The following is a 17,256-nucleotide window of genomic DNA, read 5'->3' as shown; positions in this document are numbered from 1 at the left end:
TGGCTGACCCGGGGGGGCTTTTTAGCAGAACCTGGGACCTTTAGACACCAAGTCACCAGTTTGAATTAGGCGTCCCCTGGTGCCAGCAGCCAGAAGCAATGACCATCTGGTGGCTGCTGGCAATAAACGGCTCTCGCGGTTCACGGAGCGACAGAAGCATTTGATAATCCCAGAGCTGTTTATTACCACGTGTCCCCCAGTGCCCCAAATTGCTCCTGGTACTCGCCACCACTGAGGCTGAAAACAAGACCTCGTAACAGATTAAAAATCAAGAAAATGTATATCAAGTCTTGCCTTCCAAGACTTTGCCATAGACGGGCTGCATCTCTTCTGTGCTTTCTGGCAACAGTGGTGATAAAAAAAAATTAAGGTGGTTGAACACAGGAACTCATTTTAAAATGAAAATAATGAAGTGGGATGTGGCTGGGATAACACTCCCTTGCTCCAGGTGGTGAATAGCTTTTTTTATTTTATCCTGTAACAGGTGAGCTTCAGTGAAATGTTCAGGAATTTAAAGAAAACCAAAAGCAAATCTTTGTCTTTGTTAGCTTTTATAGGATAACGGTTGCAGAGCGTACAGAGGAATACAGGCAGGTCCAATAAGTGATTACACGGCAGCGTGGATGCTGTGTGGAGCACACGGTGCTATAGATCTTGTCGAACAGGGTCTTGATTCATGCGTTACCTTGGTTTAACCAAAGCACAGACTCTGTTTTCACTCTTTAGCAGCTACTTTATAGTAGGAAAAGATCAGGATCCAGCGCTGGTTTTATGTGTCAGCTGCTTTTGCTCTGGCATTAGCTTTGCTTTAAGTTTTTCATGGGTCTAGTGTATTTTGGGGTGGCGTAAAATAAAAATAACAATTTACAAACGCTCATTTTGGCTCAGACCAAAATCCAACACCCCGTTTCGCTCTGGCTCCCGGGTCGTGGGTCACGTTTCGGGTCTAAGCGAGCCAAATCAAAACACCGGGGACATCGGCCCCATCTGGATTTTCACCCAGGTGTGAGGCGAGGGCTGGGGGCACGGGTGGGTGTTCACGCCTTCCCGTGCCGCGGTAGCGGCGTCGGGGTCGGATCCCGCACTGGGCGCTCACCTCAGCCACCGATTCCTGTCGCTGTTTACATTTTTTCGGTTATTCTCTGTTTGGTTTGCCCGTGTAGAGAAACCGAAGTGATCGTTTGCCCTTTTTTTTTTGTTCAGTTTTTGTGCCCCATCCCAATTCTGGGTTTACACTCGCGGCTCTAGCGACCGGCGTGGGCACAGCGGCTCCGTCGGCTGCTCTCACCCAGCGTTACTTCTGCTCAGGCAGGCTCGACTGCTCGGTTTGGGGTGTGGTTTTTCTTTTTCCTTTAAAATTCAAAAACACCTTTTCTTTGTGTTTAGTTTTTAACATCCCCTCGCTGCACGTCCAAGCTCCCAGCGGGGCTGGCGAGACCCCCGCACCCCGGCACGGCCCCGGGCGCGTTCCCACGGGGGAACCACGGCCAGAACCCGGGGTGATTGATCCGTGCTCTCCGATCGGGGTGCAAGAAGAGGCAGTTAGAAGGATTCTTACTTTTTTTAAATTCAGACCCCTTCGCAGTCTTTAACTGAGCGCTGAACGCGAGCATCCTCAGCGCTGACAGCCAGCGGTCGCCTCACTGTTATAACTTCGTTTTAGTTGTGACCTAAAGCCTTAAATTTAAGCCTTAGCGGTAACACCGGGAAAGAAAAGATAGCCCAGGGTGGCTGTAGCTCCGACAGTTTCCAAAGGGCATCCCTGCACCCTCACCCTCGAGCCAGAGCCCGCCTGCGGCTGCTCCAAACCTTTACCACACCTCCGCTCCCACCATCCAGCTGAGGGCTGTGCCCGGCGCGGCGCGGCTGCCTTCGGGAGCCGGGTGGAAAAAAAGCTAATTTTTCCTACCATATTCCACCCCCCGCCTCCGCTCTGAAGGGAATTTTGAGACTTAATTATTTTCATTCCCTGCTAGACTAAATAATTAGGGGAAGGGGCTGTTTTCCTTAAGAACATTACGCTCCATACTCCACGGAGTTTATTCTGTTAATGGAAACTCTACACCTTAAATAGCCAAGGGACTTTCAAAATGAGTTAATGCCTTCGAAATGAAATTTCTGAGACCAAAGTTTGTAGGTTTCTTTACAACTCTAGAAATTATAGTATTTTTTCAAGTGTGATAAACTTAAAATGAGAAACAGGTGACTGATTAAAAATGAGGGTATTGTTGAGCGCCCAGCCTAGCTGAGTGTGAAGCTTTACTTCAAGCACAGTGATGTTTGTGGAATGTGGATTTAGAAAATATTATTGTGCAGCGGATAGTTCATAAAACACCAGCCATCATAAATCTGAACGGTAGGGCTTTGGCTGAGAAATTAATAAGTGTTTAACAGACCGTCATGGAAACAGACTGCAACAATGAAAGAAAACAAAAATCAGATTTTGCCTACAGAGGAGGGGGGAAAAAAATCAGGGTTATTTTTGACTGAAGTGTTCGGTGTCTCTGATATTAAATCATGTTCACTTAAGGACTTTTGTTCCAATTATAGTAGCACTTTGTTGAAAAAGCCCCAACATGTAGCTGAAGACCTGGATTTGTAGCGGTGCTGTTATTTATGGAGGCAGCGCTTCCCGGTTGATGCGACCTGGCTGCAGGAACGTAAGAAGAATATAGCACTTGGTAGTCTTTTTTTTTTTTCACTTGATTGCCCTTTTATTTCCCATTTACGTCTCAGCCCCTGGGCTTTACACCCGGGGGCGTGCAGGGCTGGACTTTCAGGCCGCGTAAGTCACCCTGGTCCCTGGCAGAGGGTGTAGGTGCTTTCCCGTGGAACCTGCGGAGATGCACAACCCAAGCCACGGGCAGGGCTTTGTCAGATTTGCACGGTGTAGAAACCCCTCTGGGGGTGCTCCCTCGGACACCCCCAGGAGGGGGTCAGCTAATTCCGAAGCTGTTGGGAGCGGTGCTGAGAGCAGGCAGGGATGATGGGCTCATTGGAGAAGAGGGGCATCACTGGGATGTGGGTGGAAACGACATCCCTGTCCTGCAAGATCTCTCCCCAGAAGTCTTCAGAGGAGGCGGGAGCGGTGCTCATGGGCGTGGGATGCTCCGTGGGGATACGAGTCCGTCAGGGTTTGAACTTGGTTTTGCTGAGCCCCAAGTGCCTCCTCTCACCCCAAGGCATTTCCCTGCCAGGACAAGTCTCCCTTGCACTCTCTTACAGCGTAAGGGAGCGATGTAAGTCCGCAGAGCCCCCAGAGCCTCTCCCGCGAGCGCTGGTTTCTTCTGCAGAACATAGTAAAATATTTTATATGCTTTTCCCACTGAAAAACAGCTTTGCCAGCAGTGAAACTGTCCTGGGAAGTGACAGGATCCTCAGAGGTGAATAAGTATAAACACGTTCTTTTGGCTTTTTCACTGGCTTTCGCCATGGTGAAATGCTTTATTGCAGTTGTTTCTTCTTTCCCTATGTGCTATCATTTAAAAGAAAATCTTTAATTTATCGTCAAAACTATGATGTCTGATATTATCAGAATGGAATGATTCCCCTGTCCTGAACGAAAGTCTAAGGGATTTTCTTTCGGTAAAGACAACCTCAGCGTTGGGAGGGAGGGCAGAGCTCACCTCGAAGCGTCGGGATTTCCCCCAGGGTGGGAAATCTGCTTCCCAGCCGCCTCCGGTAGCGGTGGCAGCCGCAGCCGCGGGGCAGCTGCCCCGTGGCCGGGCTGTGCCGCGTGTCCCGTGGCCGTGGGATGCATCTCCCTTGGCAAGGGCAGCCCCTGCCGTGGCTCCGTCGGGAGCATCGGCCGCATCCCCATCACACCTGCAAAACCCTAAACCGAATCCCACACGCTGGGTCTGTCCGTGCCGAAAGTAATCCTGGCCGGCGCGGTGAGCCCTGGGGAGAGACAGGTTTCCTCTCCCCAAGGTTTGCTCGGCCCTCGGAGTAGACGCGGCCCCTGAGCCTCCCTTTCTAACCTGTCCATGGGGGAATAAACCCGCTTTCCCATCTCCCAAGAGAGATTTGAGGATGCTCTGGCTCTGCAGGGCCAGACCTTGCAGGAGCCTTGGGGAAAGAGAAGTCAGCGGCGTTGAAAAAGAACCCATAAAACTGCCCTTATTCTGCAAACTTGGGCCAAGATGAATTTATGATCCCTCCTGCTAAACGGGGCTAGAATAAGCAAGAAAGCCGATGATGGAGGCTCTGTTACTGTAATGAATTTGTACTTTCCACTGCCGCTTGCTCCCTGATTTACAATGGAGCGCGGAACCTCAAGATAAAAAAAAAAAAAACAACAACAACAAAAACCCCAAATCGAAAAGACGCCCCGTGTTTTGGTTTCTTTCTTCCCTCTCCCACCCCGCCTTGCCCTGTCAGGCCATTAATTCTAACAGAAACCACCGGCTCTGGTTTTTTCTCTCGAACCCCTCAGCTGTTGCAGGGAGACAGCTGCACCCTCTGGAACTAATTACAGCTGTCTGGGAGATTTAGCCCTCCATCCCAACAACTCCAGTATTGCTGCTAATTTTTAACACGTACAGTTGGAAGATGTCATAATAGGCTGATATATGATCGAATCTTAAAAGTGCTACAGCGCAGCTGCTACTGGGCATCTGGCGGGATGAATATATTGATTTAAAAAATAATGCTTATTATTTTTAGCCTTTCTGCTCTCCCCGAGGCTGTAGTTTTGCCCGATCCGGGTGGTGATGGAGAGCGGGTGCTTGCCCAGGAGGGTGGCGGCAGGCGGGTCCCGTGCGGGGCGGTGGGTCCTTCGGGGCGGCTCGGTGGTCCTCCCAGCCCTCCGCACCGGGATCAGCGCCGTCGCTCTGCCGCGCAGCGGTTTCGCTTCTCCTCCCAGGCACCGCCGCTGGGCTCGGGAGAAGCTGCCGAAGGGGCCCGTCTGTCCCTTGTCCTCCATCGCTGCTGCCGTTACAGCAGAGGGCTTTCCATCTCCTGGAGGAGACATGGGGGTGTTGGGTTGACGGTTGGACTTGATGATCCTAGAGGTCTTTTCCAACCTTAATGATTCTGTGATTCTGTAATTATCTGACTTGCTTTGCCTGACCGTATCTTGTTTCTTGCCTCTCAAGGGATTATTTTGCCCTAGTGTGTCTCCTGAGGGACCTAACCTGGGCCCAGCTGGCTCAGCCTGATGCTTCTCCGGAGCCATTTCCCTGCCCGGCTGTGGTAGCCGGTGCCCCGTGCTTCCCGGGGAGCCAGGAGGAGCTCCCGGGCTTGCATTCGCTCAATAAATCCTGGGAAACTGCAGCCGGGATTGTCCTTCCCGACCTTTCTGTCCGTCTCCTCTGCAAGACGGGCCTTGTTCATCCTTCTCCGAGTGTGAGCGACCACCTGTGCCATTAGACTCCTTTTAATGTAGATGAAGTCAGATAGCTTCTTCCTGACCTTCTTGAAGGTGTTCCCATTTCCTCAGAGCAGCGAGCGAGGTTCGCGCACGCCAGCCACCTCCTGCGTCAGAGGGGGCTCAGAGGCCTGTGGATCCCTTCCACCAGCCAGAAGGTCTTTGTGCGAGCCCCGAAGCCGCCCAGAGCACAAGCCATTGCCGATAAGGTGATCTCTAGCGCGCAGGATTCCTTGGTCTGCAGGCAAGCAGGCGTGCGCGCGTCTTGCCTGAGCTGCAAGCCGTCCAGGGCTCCAAGTGATGCTTGTAAATTCTGTGAGCCCTGAAATGATGGTCTCCGGGGTGTTGATGCTTCGGCCCTGTTAGTGCAGGAGCACGTTTGCTCCCCAGGTCCCGAGAGCCGGGAGCAGGTCCAGTGAGGCAGCGCTGGAGAAGTTTGCAAATCCTGTAACTTCAGGACTGAGGCACCCCAGTAGATTATAAATACTGGGGTAGCTTGTAAACTCTATGAGCCCTGAAATGAGGGGCTCCGGTGAGTATTAAACTCTGCCGCTTTTACATCTGTGAGCCTTGCAAGGAAAGATTCCCAGGGGTTGCAGGTTTTCTGCGGTTCTCCCACAGCCCCTAACCGCGGGAAGGACGGAGAGGATGGATAGCGCAGGGTCTGGATGCTGCTGTCGTATTCTGATGCTCAGAGGTATTCCCACTGCAGTTCCTCCATCCTGCAGCACACATTGGCTGCTGCTGCCGTGTAAAGGCTCTTTAGTACCTCCGTTGACCGGAATGGAAATCTTCAAGTCTCAAATCGCAGAGGCTCGCTGGCGGTGCAGGGCAGCGAGGAGCCGTGGGCTGCGGTGTGCCGGAGCTTTGTAGCTCATCGCTGGGTGAGCGGTTCAGCTCCTGGAAGAGCTGTGCAGGTTCCTCCTCCATGGATCTTGTCATCCTGACGTGGACCGTGCATCCCAACGCTCCAGCTCACGGCTCGGGTGGAGCGGGCTGGGGGAAAGCAGAGCGACCGTGGCTGGGACAAGAGGGTGGCTGAATTTAGAGGTGAGGGCGGGGGGTTTGCGGGGACTCTTCGGATGGATTTAGGCTCTGAACAGAAGAGCCTGAAACACAGTCAGATAGAAAGGCAAACTTTATGCCACAAAAATGCATCTTCAATTGCATGCGGTCACTTTAATGCTCACACGGTTCTAGTTTTACATGCCGATGCCTTTGATAGCAAACATTTTAATAGACGGCGAACATATGGGAAAAATCATACCAAATCAGATGATAGATATTATTTAATCTGGGCAGGCAAGCCCACTCGAAAGGGACAAGGAAATTTTCATTCCAGAGGGGGTTATAGGACAGCCCTTGAGGTTGGGGAGAAGGCGCTTCTGTGTCTGAGCAGAGACCTGGCATCTCCTGAGGTCTCCTGGCTCTGCCCCGGGAGCTCAGAGAAGTCATCTGCTCTCCGCGCTCGCTAGAAAACGGGAGCTTTGCTAGATGGGGTTTGCAGATAGCTCCTTCAGCGTGGGGGACCCCCTTACACCCATATTGTGGGCGTGCAGGGAGACGGGTCCGGCGTGGTAGGTGCTCTGCTGTCACTTAGTGAAGAAAAGCCCCCCAAAGCCCTGGTGTGGCAGGTGGAGGGAGGCTTCGAGCAGGAGAGGGGCTGACGTAAAATCAGCCACTGAAGCTTTTGTGGGAGGCAGGTGTGGTTTTTGAATTCAGGAAAGCAATCAAGCAGCACAGCTTGGAAATCTCTAACCATCCCGGACAGGAGCCTGCAGGCTACCTGGACCCGCGGGAACGATGCTGTTCAGTAATGCTCTAATTATTAACAGGAAATTTTGTGCTCCTGCGAAGTAAACACTGTGGGAGTAACACTTCGGCCCCCGTTTGACTTTTACCAGCCTCAGAGAAGCGGCGGGGGAGAAAGGGAGTAGAAATGGCCCTGACTGTAATGAAGCCGGCAGCTGCAGGGCAGCATTTACGGTGATGAGTTGCAGGTTTGTGCACCCTGAGCCCCCAGCCAGGGCTGTGGCGTTGCCCCCTCCTCTCCTATTTACCTTCCCGTAGTTGAGGGCTGGTATCCTGCCTCCCTGCAGCCCCCCGGCGGCGAGGTGGGGCGCCGGGGCGGCCCGGGAGGCTCTGCCGCGGAGCGGTACGGCTTCGGGGGACACCTCCGTCCCCACACTTCCCTGGGCACCCAGCCCTTCCCAGTAGTTTAAATTAGAGCTGTCCTAATACAGCGCCAAATGCTTTAGTCTGGGCTTCCTTGGATCCCACCTTCATCCTCAGCAGAGGGGGAAACACGGAGATATTTGCCCTATTTTTGTTCCAGCCAGGAGACAATCAGAAAACAGATGCTAGTGCCGGGTGCTGCAAGTCAGCAGCAAGCGATGGGCGTGATGAACAGCTCCGCGCTGATGTGTTTTGCTAGGAGAATAGTTTCCGTATCGCTCATCTGGGTACCCAGCGAGATTTAAATGGAGATGTCAAGACGTGACTGCAGCAGACCTTTTAATCGGGTGCGGTTTCCTCCGTCACCTGCCATCTCCCCTGCTTCCCGTTGGCGTGCCGGTGTTACGAAGGTGAGCGCTAATGGCAAACATATAGGAGTCGTCCCTAATTATTTTAGCAGTAGGAAGGAACTTTACGGCTGCCCGAGGTGCAGCCCCGGGAGCGAGCAGCTGCGGGAGCGCGGTGCCCTGCTCAGTAGCAGGGTTTGTATTTTAGTAGTGAAGCAAAGCAGGTTTAAATGAGCATTGACATGACTTTGACATTTTTATATTGTGGGTTATTTTATGAACTTATCCAGCAAATGCGGCGATGCACTCTGCAAACAGGGACCGCAACGCCGCAGGACCGGGGTGTTACTCCTTCTCTTGTCAGCATGCCCTACATCAAGCGGGACCAAACCTCCCGAACCGAGCAGCATGGTTAGCCTCCGAATGTGTTTCGCGAGACTGATGAATGCTTCTTTCTGCACTGTTTTAAAATCTCCTTTTCTGTCAACTCCCAGGGCGGCCAGAAAACAGATGCGCTCATAGCCCCGCTAATAAGCTGCGGAGCAGGAGGAGCGGCGGCTGGCTGGGGCAGAGGGATGCAGGGGGAGCTGGGATGGGAGTCAGCCTCTCTACCTGAAAATGTCCCAGGCAGAAATACTCCATAGTTGCTCTCAGAAAAGAAAAGAAAAAAAATATTAATTTTCCTGCTTTTTTCACTAGTCTTTCAAACGTGGTCGTAGAGAGGTGTGCGGAGCGCGCGGTGGCGGTGGGGAGTGCGTGGGGAGGGGTGTTAAAGCTCCTCTGCCTCGTGCATCGTTCCGAAATTGCATCAAGAGGAGCCCAGGAGCTCGGCGGCACCTCGCTCCAGCGGGGACGGCTGCATCGCTGCCTCCGGCTGCGGGCAGCCCCGGGGCGGAGGGAGCAGCGGGATGCGGGAGCCAGCCAGGTTGAGCACCTCAGAGCTGATTTCTCCACCCAGCTATGGAAAGGCTCAAAAAACTGCCCTCCCAGGAGACTGTAAATAGGGTCCGATGCCTCTCCACCTCCGCCCGGCAGCGGTGCCAGCCCCTCCTGAGCAGGCTGCGCTTTGTTTCTCCGCAGGTGGATCCGAGCAGAACACTTCAAGTACAAATTCAGCCGACCCGGGGGAAAGCACGCCAGCGAGGGAAGGTGGTGGATTCGGAAGAGGATCGGCCCCTACTTCCCCCCTGTCAACCTCCAGGGCCTGAAGAAGTTTTATGAAGACAGGAGTTGGCCCTACCCAGTGCGGGACTGATGGAGGAGGACAAGCAAGGTCAAGAGGGACTGGCTGGGGAAGAAGGAGAGCAGCCTTACAAACTACGTGTCTTGCCTCTCTCTGTATTTTTAATCCATATCCTTGTTTACACACATTCTACAGAAGGCTCCCGGCCAACCTGTCCCCCTGCTGTTGTGGTCTGGTTTTTCTCTTTCTGTTTCTTTCTGTTCATCCTTCTCACCATGGCCTTGCCTGATGATTGATTTTTTTTGCCAGGCTGCTCCGTTCGGAAATCTAGAATTTGGGAAAAAGGTGAACAAATACTGCAACTAGTTTTGGGCAGGTGTTGGTATTGCTTTCCCCGACTCATTGCGCTGTGTGATGGCTGCAGAGGCACAAGGGGAGATTTTGGGGCTATCTCCTGCCTCAGCCAGTGCCCCCCATGGCTCACAGGTCCCCTGGGGTTTGGCATCGGGCAGAGCAGCCTGGTCCTGCTCTGCAGACAGCTCATGCAGAGGTGAGGCTGGCCTGGCATGGGGCACTGCTCCTCCATCCCATCCCATCCCACCCCACCTACCCCATCCCATCCCCATCCTGTCCCATCCCACCCCACTGACCCCATCCCTACCCCATCCCCATCCCATCCCGTCCCTTTCTACCCCATCCATCCTGTCGCATCCCATCCCACCCCACCTACCCCATCCCACCCCATCCCATCCCCATCCTGTCCCATCCCATCCCCATCCTGTCCCATCCCACCCCACTGACCCCATCCCCACCCCATCCCGTCCCTTCCTACCCCATCCTATCCTGTCGCATCCCATCCCATCCCACCCCACCTACCCCATCCCACCCAACCCTGTCCTATCCCACCCCTCCAACCCCATCCCCATCCCGTCCCATTGATCCCATCCCCCCCACCCCACCCCATCCCCATCCATCCCATCCCACCCCCACGTGCACCGCCAGCACTGAGCCATCAAAGCTGCTTTATTCCCAACATAGCAGCCCCGACGCCCTCGCCGTCGCCCTGGGAAGGGCTCGGTCACCACCTTCTCACCGCAGGTTAATGACTGGGCTGAGCCGTGTGTCCTGCCCGCCGGGCACGGTCCGGCTCTCCCACAGTTCGTCCCCAGGCCAGCGCGGCAAGCTGGGGCTGGGCAGTGCCCCCAGGCTGGGGAAAACACCCTGGGACCTCACCCTGAATTTTCCCTGTCTCTCCTGTTTGCTTTGCAGTCTCTCCTTATCTCGGTCTGTGTTTAAAATCACCCCAAACTGTCCCACCACGTGGGTTTGGCTTGGTGAGCCCCAATCACAGTGACGGCAGGGGAGGGAGGGAAAGAACATGGACAGCATCCGAAACAGCCAGCAACTGGCCGGGGCAGTTTATAATAATCGATTTCTTGTTAGCACATTCTGCTGCACGCGTTTCTTTTTGCAGGGGAAAAAAAAAAATAGATCAAAGCAACCTGTGTAACGCATAAAACCCTGTTGTATCAGGCTTCCCTGCAGAAAGCCACAGGTCTGCTGACAAACCCGAAATAGCTCCTTGCTGGAGCTGCCGTGTGGGCTCTGTGACTCAGCCCCGAGGACAAGCGCAGCCCTGTGCAGCCGCCCCGTCCCGTGTCCCATCGCTGCCGATGCTCGTGGGTCGCCTGGGCGGCAGCAGCCGGGTTGGGAGCGCGGCCGGAGTCAACAAGTCTGCCGCCAGCTCCACCGCGTTTAAACAGGTCTTGTTTTAACGGGCCCTGGCCTGGCAGCGCAGGCACGCAGGGCTGCGCCTTCCTGTTTGCTTAATCTGGGGTTTTTATAACTAGTGCTTTTTGTCGGCGGCCCCCGGGGCTGAAATCCGCCTGTTTGGGAGCTGGCAGAGTTCGGTGCCGGAGGTGTCTGACCGGCCGGTGTTCGGGAGGAGCCGAGCGTCCCACGGGCAGGGTCCAGCGCCGCTGGCTGCGCGGCCACGCACCCAAGCGAGAGAGGGCAGGGAGCAGAACAGAAAGGGGTTTGCCAGGCTTTTCCCCCTGGGTTTTTGCAGTGACGTTCACCTTGGCCCCCCCCAGAGAGGAATTCCAGAGGCTGGAAAGCTTACAATAAGGCTTTCACCCTTCCAGAGCAAATTCAGCCCAAGCCACATGCGAGGGGAAGAGCACTGCAATGGGCACCGGGGAGGCGGCGGCCGCGGCTCTGCCCCCATCGCCAGGGCTCGACCGGCTCAGCCTGTTCCCTCCCGCGCAGGGTGTGCCAAAAACAGCCGAATGTGGGTTTTGAAAGAAAAAAAAAAAAAACGGGTCCAAACTGGGAAGAGCAAACCAGCAGGTAACTCTGGCACCGGCACGGGGCAGCGCGGGCTGCGGTTGTGGGCACAGAAATGCCGTTTCACACATTTCTTCCCCCTTTTTTGACCGCGTGTGCCAAATGGGCACCACCGAGAGTGTGTTTCTGGAAAGGGATTAAAGCAAACAGCTCTTGAGTAACCCGTGGGAGCTTCACTCATTTTTTATTTTTACTGAAAGCGTTAAAAAGGGGAAAGAGAAGCAGCGCCGGGAGGGCAGCCCAGCCCTGGGTGCAGTCCCCCGAGTGCCTGCTCTGACGTGGCTGGCCGGCAACACTCCAGCTCCCTCGGGTGATGGGCGATAAATAAGGTGACTCCCGGGTGTTGCGGCACTTATTTGCTTTTTAGGGAGTGTCTGAGCATCTGATCACTGTCCTGGTGAGCCGGGGCTGCAAGAGCCCAGCTCTCCCTTCCCTTCTCGGCGGCTTGTTTGCATGGGGCTCCCTCGTGGTTTGCGGTGCGGTTCCCGCCCAGCTGCTCCGTGCCTGGCAGATCCAGCTCGGGATGGCTGGAGGGAGCGGGGGGGACCCTCCGGTGGCCTCTGGCCGGGGAGCTGGGAGGGTCCGAGGTCCTGCGGGACCGTCCGTGCAGGCTCTGTGGGGTCCCGGGAGGTGCCCGAGCCAGCGGCAGGGAGCCAGGGCACCCGGGAAAGTCGTGACGGCAGCAGAGGGGCAGAGCCCATCGCTCAGAGCTGCCGCGCTTCTGCAAGGTGTTAAAGCTCTTGGCTAGGGAGCGGGAAAGTCCCATATGTTACCCTGTCGTGTTCAAACCAAGGCAACTAGTTTAACTGCGGGGCTTGGAGCAACGTATGGGGCGCTCCAAATTGTAAATAACATTTATGACTCAATTGTGTTTTCCTAAATATTTGCCATGGTTGGAAACCAATGCTCTTCTGCGAACAATGGAAGAACATTTTGTTCCGATTACGGCGCTGAGGGCGAACGCCGCGATCCCGCATCTCCTCCCATTATCGTCCTTCCTGGCTTGGCCAGCCCACGGAGGGGCCGGGGACGACGGAGGCCAGGCTGTGTCCGTCCGGATCCGGCGTAGTTCACGGGCGGGGGGTTCGTGTCTCGGTGGGCGTTGGGGCTAATGGCGCAGCTTCACGCTGAGCATCTCCCGCTCTGTGCACTCGGGCGCTGCCCGCACTTACCTCTTTGCCAGATGCTTTGAAGCGTTTTTATTTACTTTTTTTATTTTCTTCTCCCGCGGCTGAAATTGAGCCCTGGAGTCGGATGCGCAGAGTGGGGCTGGACCCCATCCCATGCCCCTGTCCCGCCGTGGGCAGCCCCCAGCAGCCGGGCGCTTCGGCAGGATTTTTTCGGCAGGTGAGTTGGCCGGGAGCAGCTCACACCGTCCGTGTGCTCGCCGCATTGACGGGATTACGGAGCCTCCCTCGAAAAGGCACTTCTCACACCTTCCCGGCGCTCGGGACAGCCACGGTCGCGCTGAGCCTACCCCACCACAGAGCCCTTGTCCCGCTGCCCCCCTGCCGTCCCTGCCTGCTCGGGGCCGGCCCTGCTCCCAGCTGGGAGCTCACCGCAGCAAAACGCCCATTTAGGATCCCACCTCCATGGCTGCACCCATCCCGCTGACGGGGGTCCCTCCGGGGGTCCCTGCTCGGGATCCTCCACGCAAAGCTGGGCGATTTTAAGTCGCTGTTAAAAGCGACTCGGCCCCACTGCCCGCTCCCTGTCCCCGTTGGCGCTGGCACGGCGGGCAGCCGTGACCCTCTCCATGGGTGCTGGGGAGCCGGCAGCTTCGGCACGAGGGCGAGGGTCCCCCCCCGCCTGGGTGACAGGTGGCGGGTGACGGACGCCCCCCGGGCATCGCTCGCGGGCCGGTCACTGGCAGCAAATGGTGCTGGCCTCCCCCCATCCCCAATTTAATTAATTTCTTTTGGTTTCCAACCTCTGGGTCAGGGCTAATGGAACCCAGACCAGCATTTCCATTCCTGTTTGCTGTGCATTGTGCTTGTTACGCTTTTTTTTACCTTTCTCTCTTTTTTTTAAAAAATCAAAAATTCTTGCTCTGCTCCGGAGCAAGATAATACACATTCAAAGGCAGTGAGGAAGGTGCACGCAGGGGATTAAATTAGAAACGTTTCCCTGGGACAAAATTTAAAAAAAAAGAGAAGAAACAATCATTTAGAGGGGGTGAGGAAATCAGAACCATATTGTGTTATCTGTTGACTAGAGGTTTTCTTGGAGAGATTTTTCTTTTTTCCCCCTGAGCTACGCACTGGAAGTAAAACTTTGTGGCGTTCCCAAGTCGGCGCGCTGTAAATGCGTTTGAAAATAACTCTGCCTGAGGTCTGCTCCTGCCAAGCTCCTCTTCCTCGGGTGTCTCTGAAGGAGGGACGGGGACACCCACCAAGCACCTGGCAGAGAGGATCCGAGTCCCGGCACGAGCTCCACCGGCTCTCGGGTGCGGGGTCTGGGTCCGTCAGTCAAAACAACCATCAGATGAACCCCCCCCCACCCCGTGACAACTTTCTTATCTTGGCCGTGTTTTCCCAGCTCAGCCCCTGCTCTGGAGCCTGATCTATTCTTCCTCCCTCCCGCTGTTTCTCCTTCAGGTCCAAATCAGTGCTGGGAAGGGGAGGACGTGGCCGGGCTGCTCGCCCCACGTCAACCCTGGGCAGCTCAGGCTCCCACCGCAGCCAGGGGCACCTTGGGTGACATTGCTGGATCAAAAATAAGCAGCTTTATTTTTGTATTTTCTTTTCCTAGATGAAAGTCATTGACCTTTGGGGTATTACGGATGCGCCTCCCAAAAGCTGCGCTCCCCTGGCCGTCGGTGGCTCTGCTGCAGCGCTGGGTGCATCACCCACAAAATCCCGGTGGTGGGAGGGGGGAGTAGCTGGGAGAGGCCCCCATGTGCACACAAATTGATTGACAGGTCCCTCCCCGCTCCTGGGCAGGGTCCCCTCGGGGATTAAGTGATGCCAGCGAGAGGGGGAGAGGGGCCGCGGGGAGCCCCACCGGGGGATGCTTCGGTGTTTGCACGGAGGACCGTGGCATCATGCGGCCCCTCCAAACGCGTTCTGCACATGGTGGCAGGGGACGGCCGGGGCTCGGGGCACGCCGCCTTCCTCCCTGCTGAAACCCGAGTGCGCCGCTGCATTCACTGCTCGCTCGGTGGTGGCCTGCTGCAGGAACCCTTGAGCCCCCCTGGCTGGGAAAGGTGCCCCCCGCTCCCTCCCCGCTGGCTCGTCCCAGCCCTGGGGCTGTTGGTCTGAAGACGGATGAGCCGTGGGGCCTCCGGGAGGTGTGCGAACACCTTTGGGGGGGTCGGGGCGGGTGACTCGTGTGCCCAGAGCTTCCTCCGTGGGCGAGGAGGGTTTAGGAGGGTCCCTGCTGCCACACATTTATAACTTGTAGTTGTTTATTTTAAAGTCGTCAGTCTTCAGCCTGGGAGTTCCCACAGAAAATACGTGTAGTCGTATACCTTCCCTGCTCCCAGCTGCTTTTAGAAGCTGGCTTTACTTTAACACATATTAAAGGAAAGAGCTTTTTTCCTTCCCAGTAGATTAAGCTTGGCTAAACAATTCAGTGTGAACTGCCCCTATGTATCCTCCTGGGGGAAGGAATCACAAGCTCGAGGATGCTCGTGTTTAACCTGCGCTGAAGGTCGAGCTCCTGCCCCTGCCCGTGGTGGGGACATGCTGGATGGGGGACCACACTGGACCTGCCGGCGCTGCCCCTTGCACCCCGGCTCCTGCCCTGCTTGCAGCAGAGCTTCCCTTCATGGGTGACCAAATACAGCAGGCTCAATTTTCTGCGCATCCTAACGCCACGTCCAACGTGCCCGGGGGCTACTGCGAGTTCCCGGGACCGTGCCTCGGGGCAGGTCTTCAAATCACAGAAGGGTTTGGGCTGAAGGGACCGTTAAAAGCCATCCAGCCCAACCCCCCTGCAGTGAGCAGGGACATCTTCAGCCAGATCAGGTCGCTCAGAGCCCCGTCCAGCCTGGCCTGGATGTTTTCCAGGGATGGGGCATCGACCACCTCTCTGGGCAACCTGGGACAGGGTTTCACCACCCTCAGTGTAAAAAATTTTTCCTTTTATCTAGCCTAAATCTCCCCTCCTTTAGTTTAAAACCATCACCCCTTGTCCTGTCACAACAGGCCTTGCTAAAGAGGTCGCCCCCACCCTTCCTACAGCCCCCCTTTAAGTACTGAAAGGCTTCAATAAGGTCTCCCCGCAGCCTTCTCCTCCCCAGGCTGACCGACCCCAGCTCTCCCAGCCCGGCCTCGCAGCAGAGGGGCTCCAGCCCCCGGAGCATTTCTGTGCCCCCTCTGGCCCCGCTCCAGCAGCCCCGTGTCCTTCCTGTGTCGAGGGCTCCAGGGCTGGACGCAGCGCTGCAGGCGGTCGGCCCCTTCAGCTTTCTTTTGTGTTGCTGTAGAAGTTTCCTTGCTTGTATTTTTTTTTTTTCCCCCTGATGTCATTGCAGGTGTTTTTTTACTTCTGCAGCCCTCCAACCCGCTGCCGTGTCCCTGGGGGCACCCGCTCTGCTGCACACCCAAAGCCGGGGCTCCCCAAGGCAAGCCCTGGGGATGACCACCACCGGGGCAGGTACCAGCCCAGCGACTCCAGCCAGCGGGAGGTCCGGCCTGCAGGATTAGACCACCTTTTTTTCCCTTTTTGCCAAGATTACAGCCTTTTGAAAGCATGAGACCCCCCCTAGCAAGCACAGCTGGGTTTGTATTTCTGCACATTGGCCGCCAGCTGCGGCAGGGTTGGATCCCGCAGCCTTGGCCGAGCTCATCTGGGCTGCTCTTCCCCCAGAAAGAGGAAGCCTCCCTGGGCTTTGGTTTTTTTTTTATACCCCATTGAATATAAAGTTGCAAGGGCTTTCCAGGTTTTACAGATCACCTACCTGTCTCCAAGCCCTCCAGGAGAGCCGCCTTCTGGCCGTAAGATGGAAACCTGTGCTATGTGTTGATGTACACCATGTTTACTCTCCCATGGGAATTTAGGACTCAGCTGGAAAATCTCTCATGATGGATTTATATTTGGAAGTTCTGTTTTCCCATCGGGGTTTATTTCTGCTGCAGGAGCACGGAGAGGTTCCCACCTCCATCATCATCATCACGCTGCTCGCTGGGCCCTGGGAGGACACCTGCCCCTCACCAAACCCCCTCGAACTGGCAGCCTTCCTTTAAAAAAACCCAAACAAACCTCTAGGGTTGGTGTAAAAACTCTAAGATTTGGGGAAAAAGTCATTCCTTCCATTTGATTTTTTTTTTTTTTTTGAGATCGCATTTCCAAACCTTTCTCTGAGTAAAAGCGTGGATGGGGTTCGTGTTTTGGGACCGTGAGCCCTGCGGCGCGTGGGTGGTGAGGAGCTGCCGGAGGACGTGAGCTTGTGCCCGTGCGAGGCCCTTGCGCAGGGCTCACGAGACGGTGCTGGTGTTATCCGTACTGGCAGCTACAATGCACCAACCCAGAGATCTCCTTATCCCTGGGTCATTTATAACTTGTAGCTGTTTATTTTAAAGTCGTCAGTCTTCAGCCTGGGAGTTCCCACAGAAAATACGTGTAGTCGTATACCTTCCCTGCTCCCAGCTGCTTTTAGAAGCTGGCTTTACTTTAACACATATTAAAGGAAAGAGCTTTTTTCCTTCCCAGTAGATTAAGTTTGGCTAAACAATTCAGTGTGAACTGCTGGGCATGAGGCAGAAACCTGTAGGCTAAATTACCCAGCTGCTATACGTTTAGACCAGCATGGGATGAATTTCAGGATCGTATATTAGTTTTCATTTAATCTGATTATTCTGGGCTGGAGTTCCTGGAGGGTCTTCAGGTTATTGTCA

General features: G+C 55.2%; 1 protein-coding gene across 2 annotated transcripts in view; it reads left to right on the top strand.

The window, feature by feature from the left end:
- The window catches only part of LMF1 (lipase maturation factor 1), a 210,702-nt gene extending 201,413 nt beyond the window's left edge, over window positions 1–9,289 (top strand). For both annotated transcript variants that reach the window (XM_064461414.1, XM_064461413.1), the window contains one exon: window positions 8,971–9,289. In XM_064461414.1, the coding sequence (XP_064317484.1) occupies window positions 8,971–9,145 (175 nt within the window). In that variant the 3' untranslated portion in view covers window positions 9,146–9,289. The remainder of the gene's footprint in view (window positions 1–8,970) is intronic.
- Window positions 9,290–17,256: the final 7,967 nt, after the last annotated feature.

The sequence above is a fragment of the Phalacrocorax carbo genome, chromosome 10 (assembly GCF_963921805.1).
Source record: "Phalacrocorax carbo chromosome 10, bPhaCar2.1, whole genome shotgun sequence".
Lineage (NCBI taxonomy): Eukaryota > Metazoa > Chordata > Aves > Suliformes > Phalacrocoracidae > Phalacrocorax > Phalacrocorax carbo.
The sequence above is the reverse complement of the archived record's forward strand: the minus strand, read 5'-3'. Positions and strand labels throughout refer to the sequence as shown.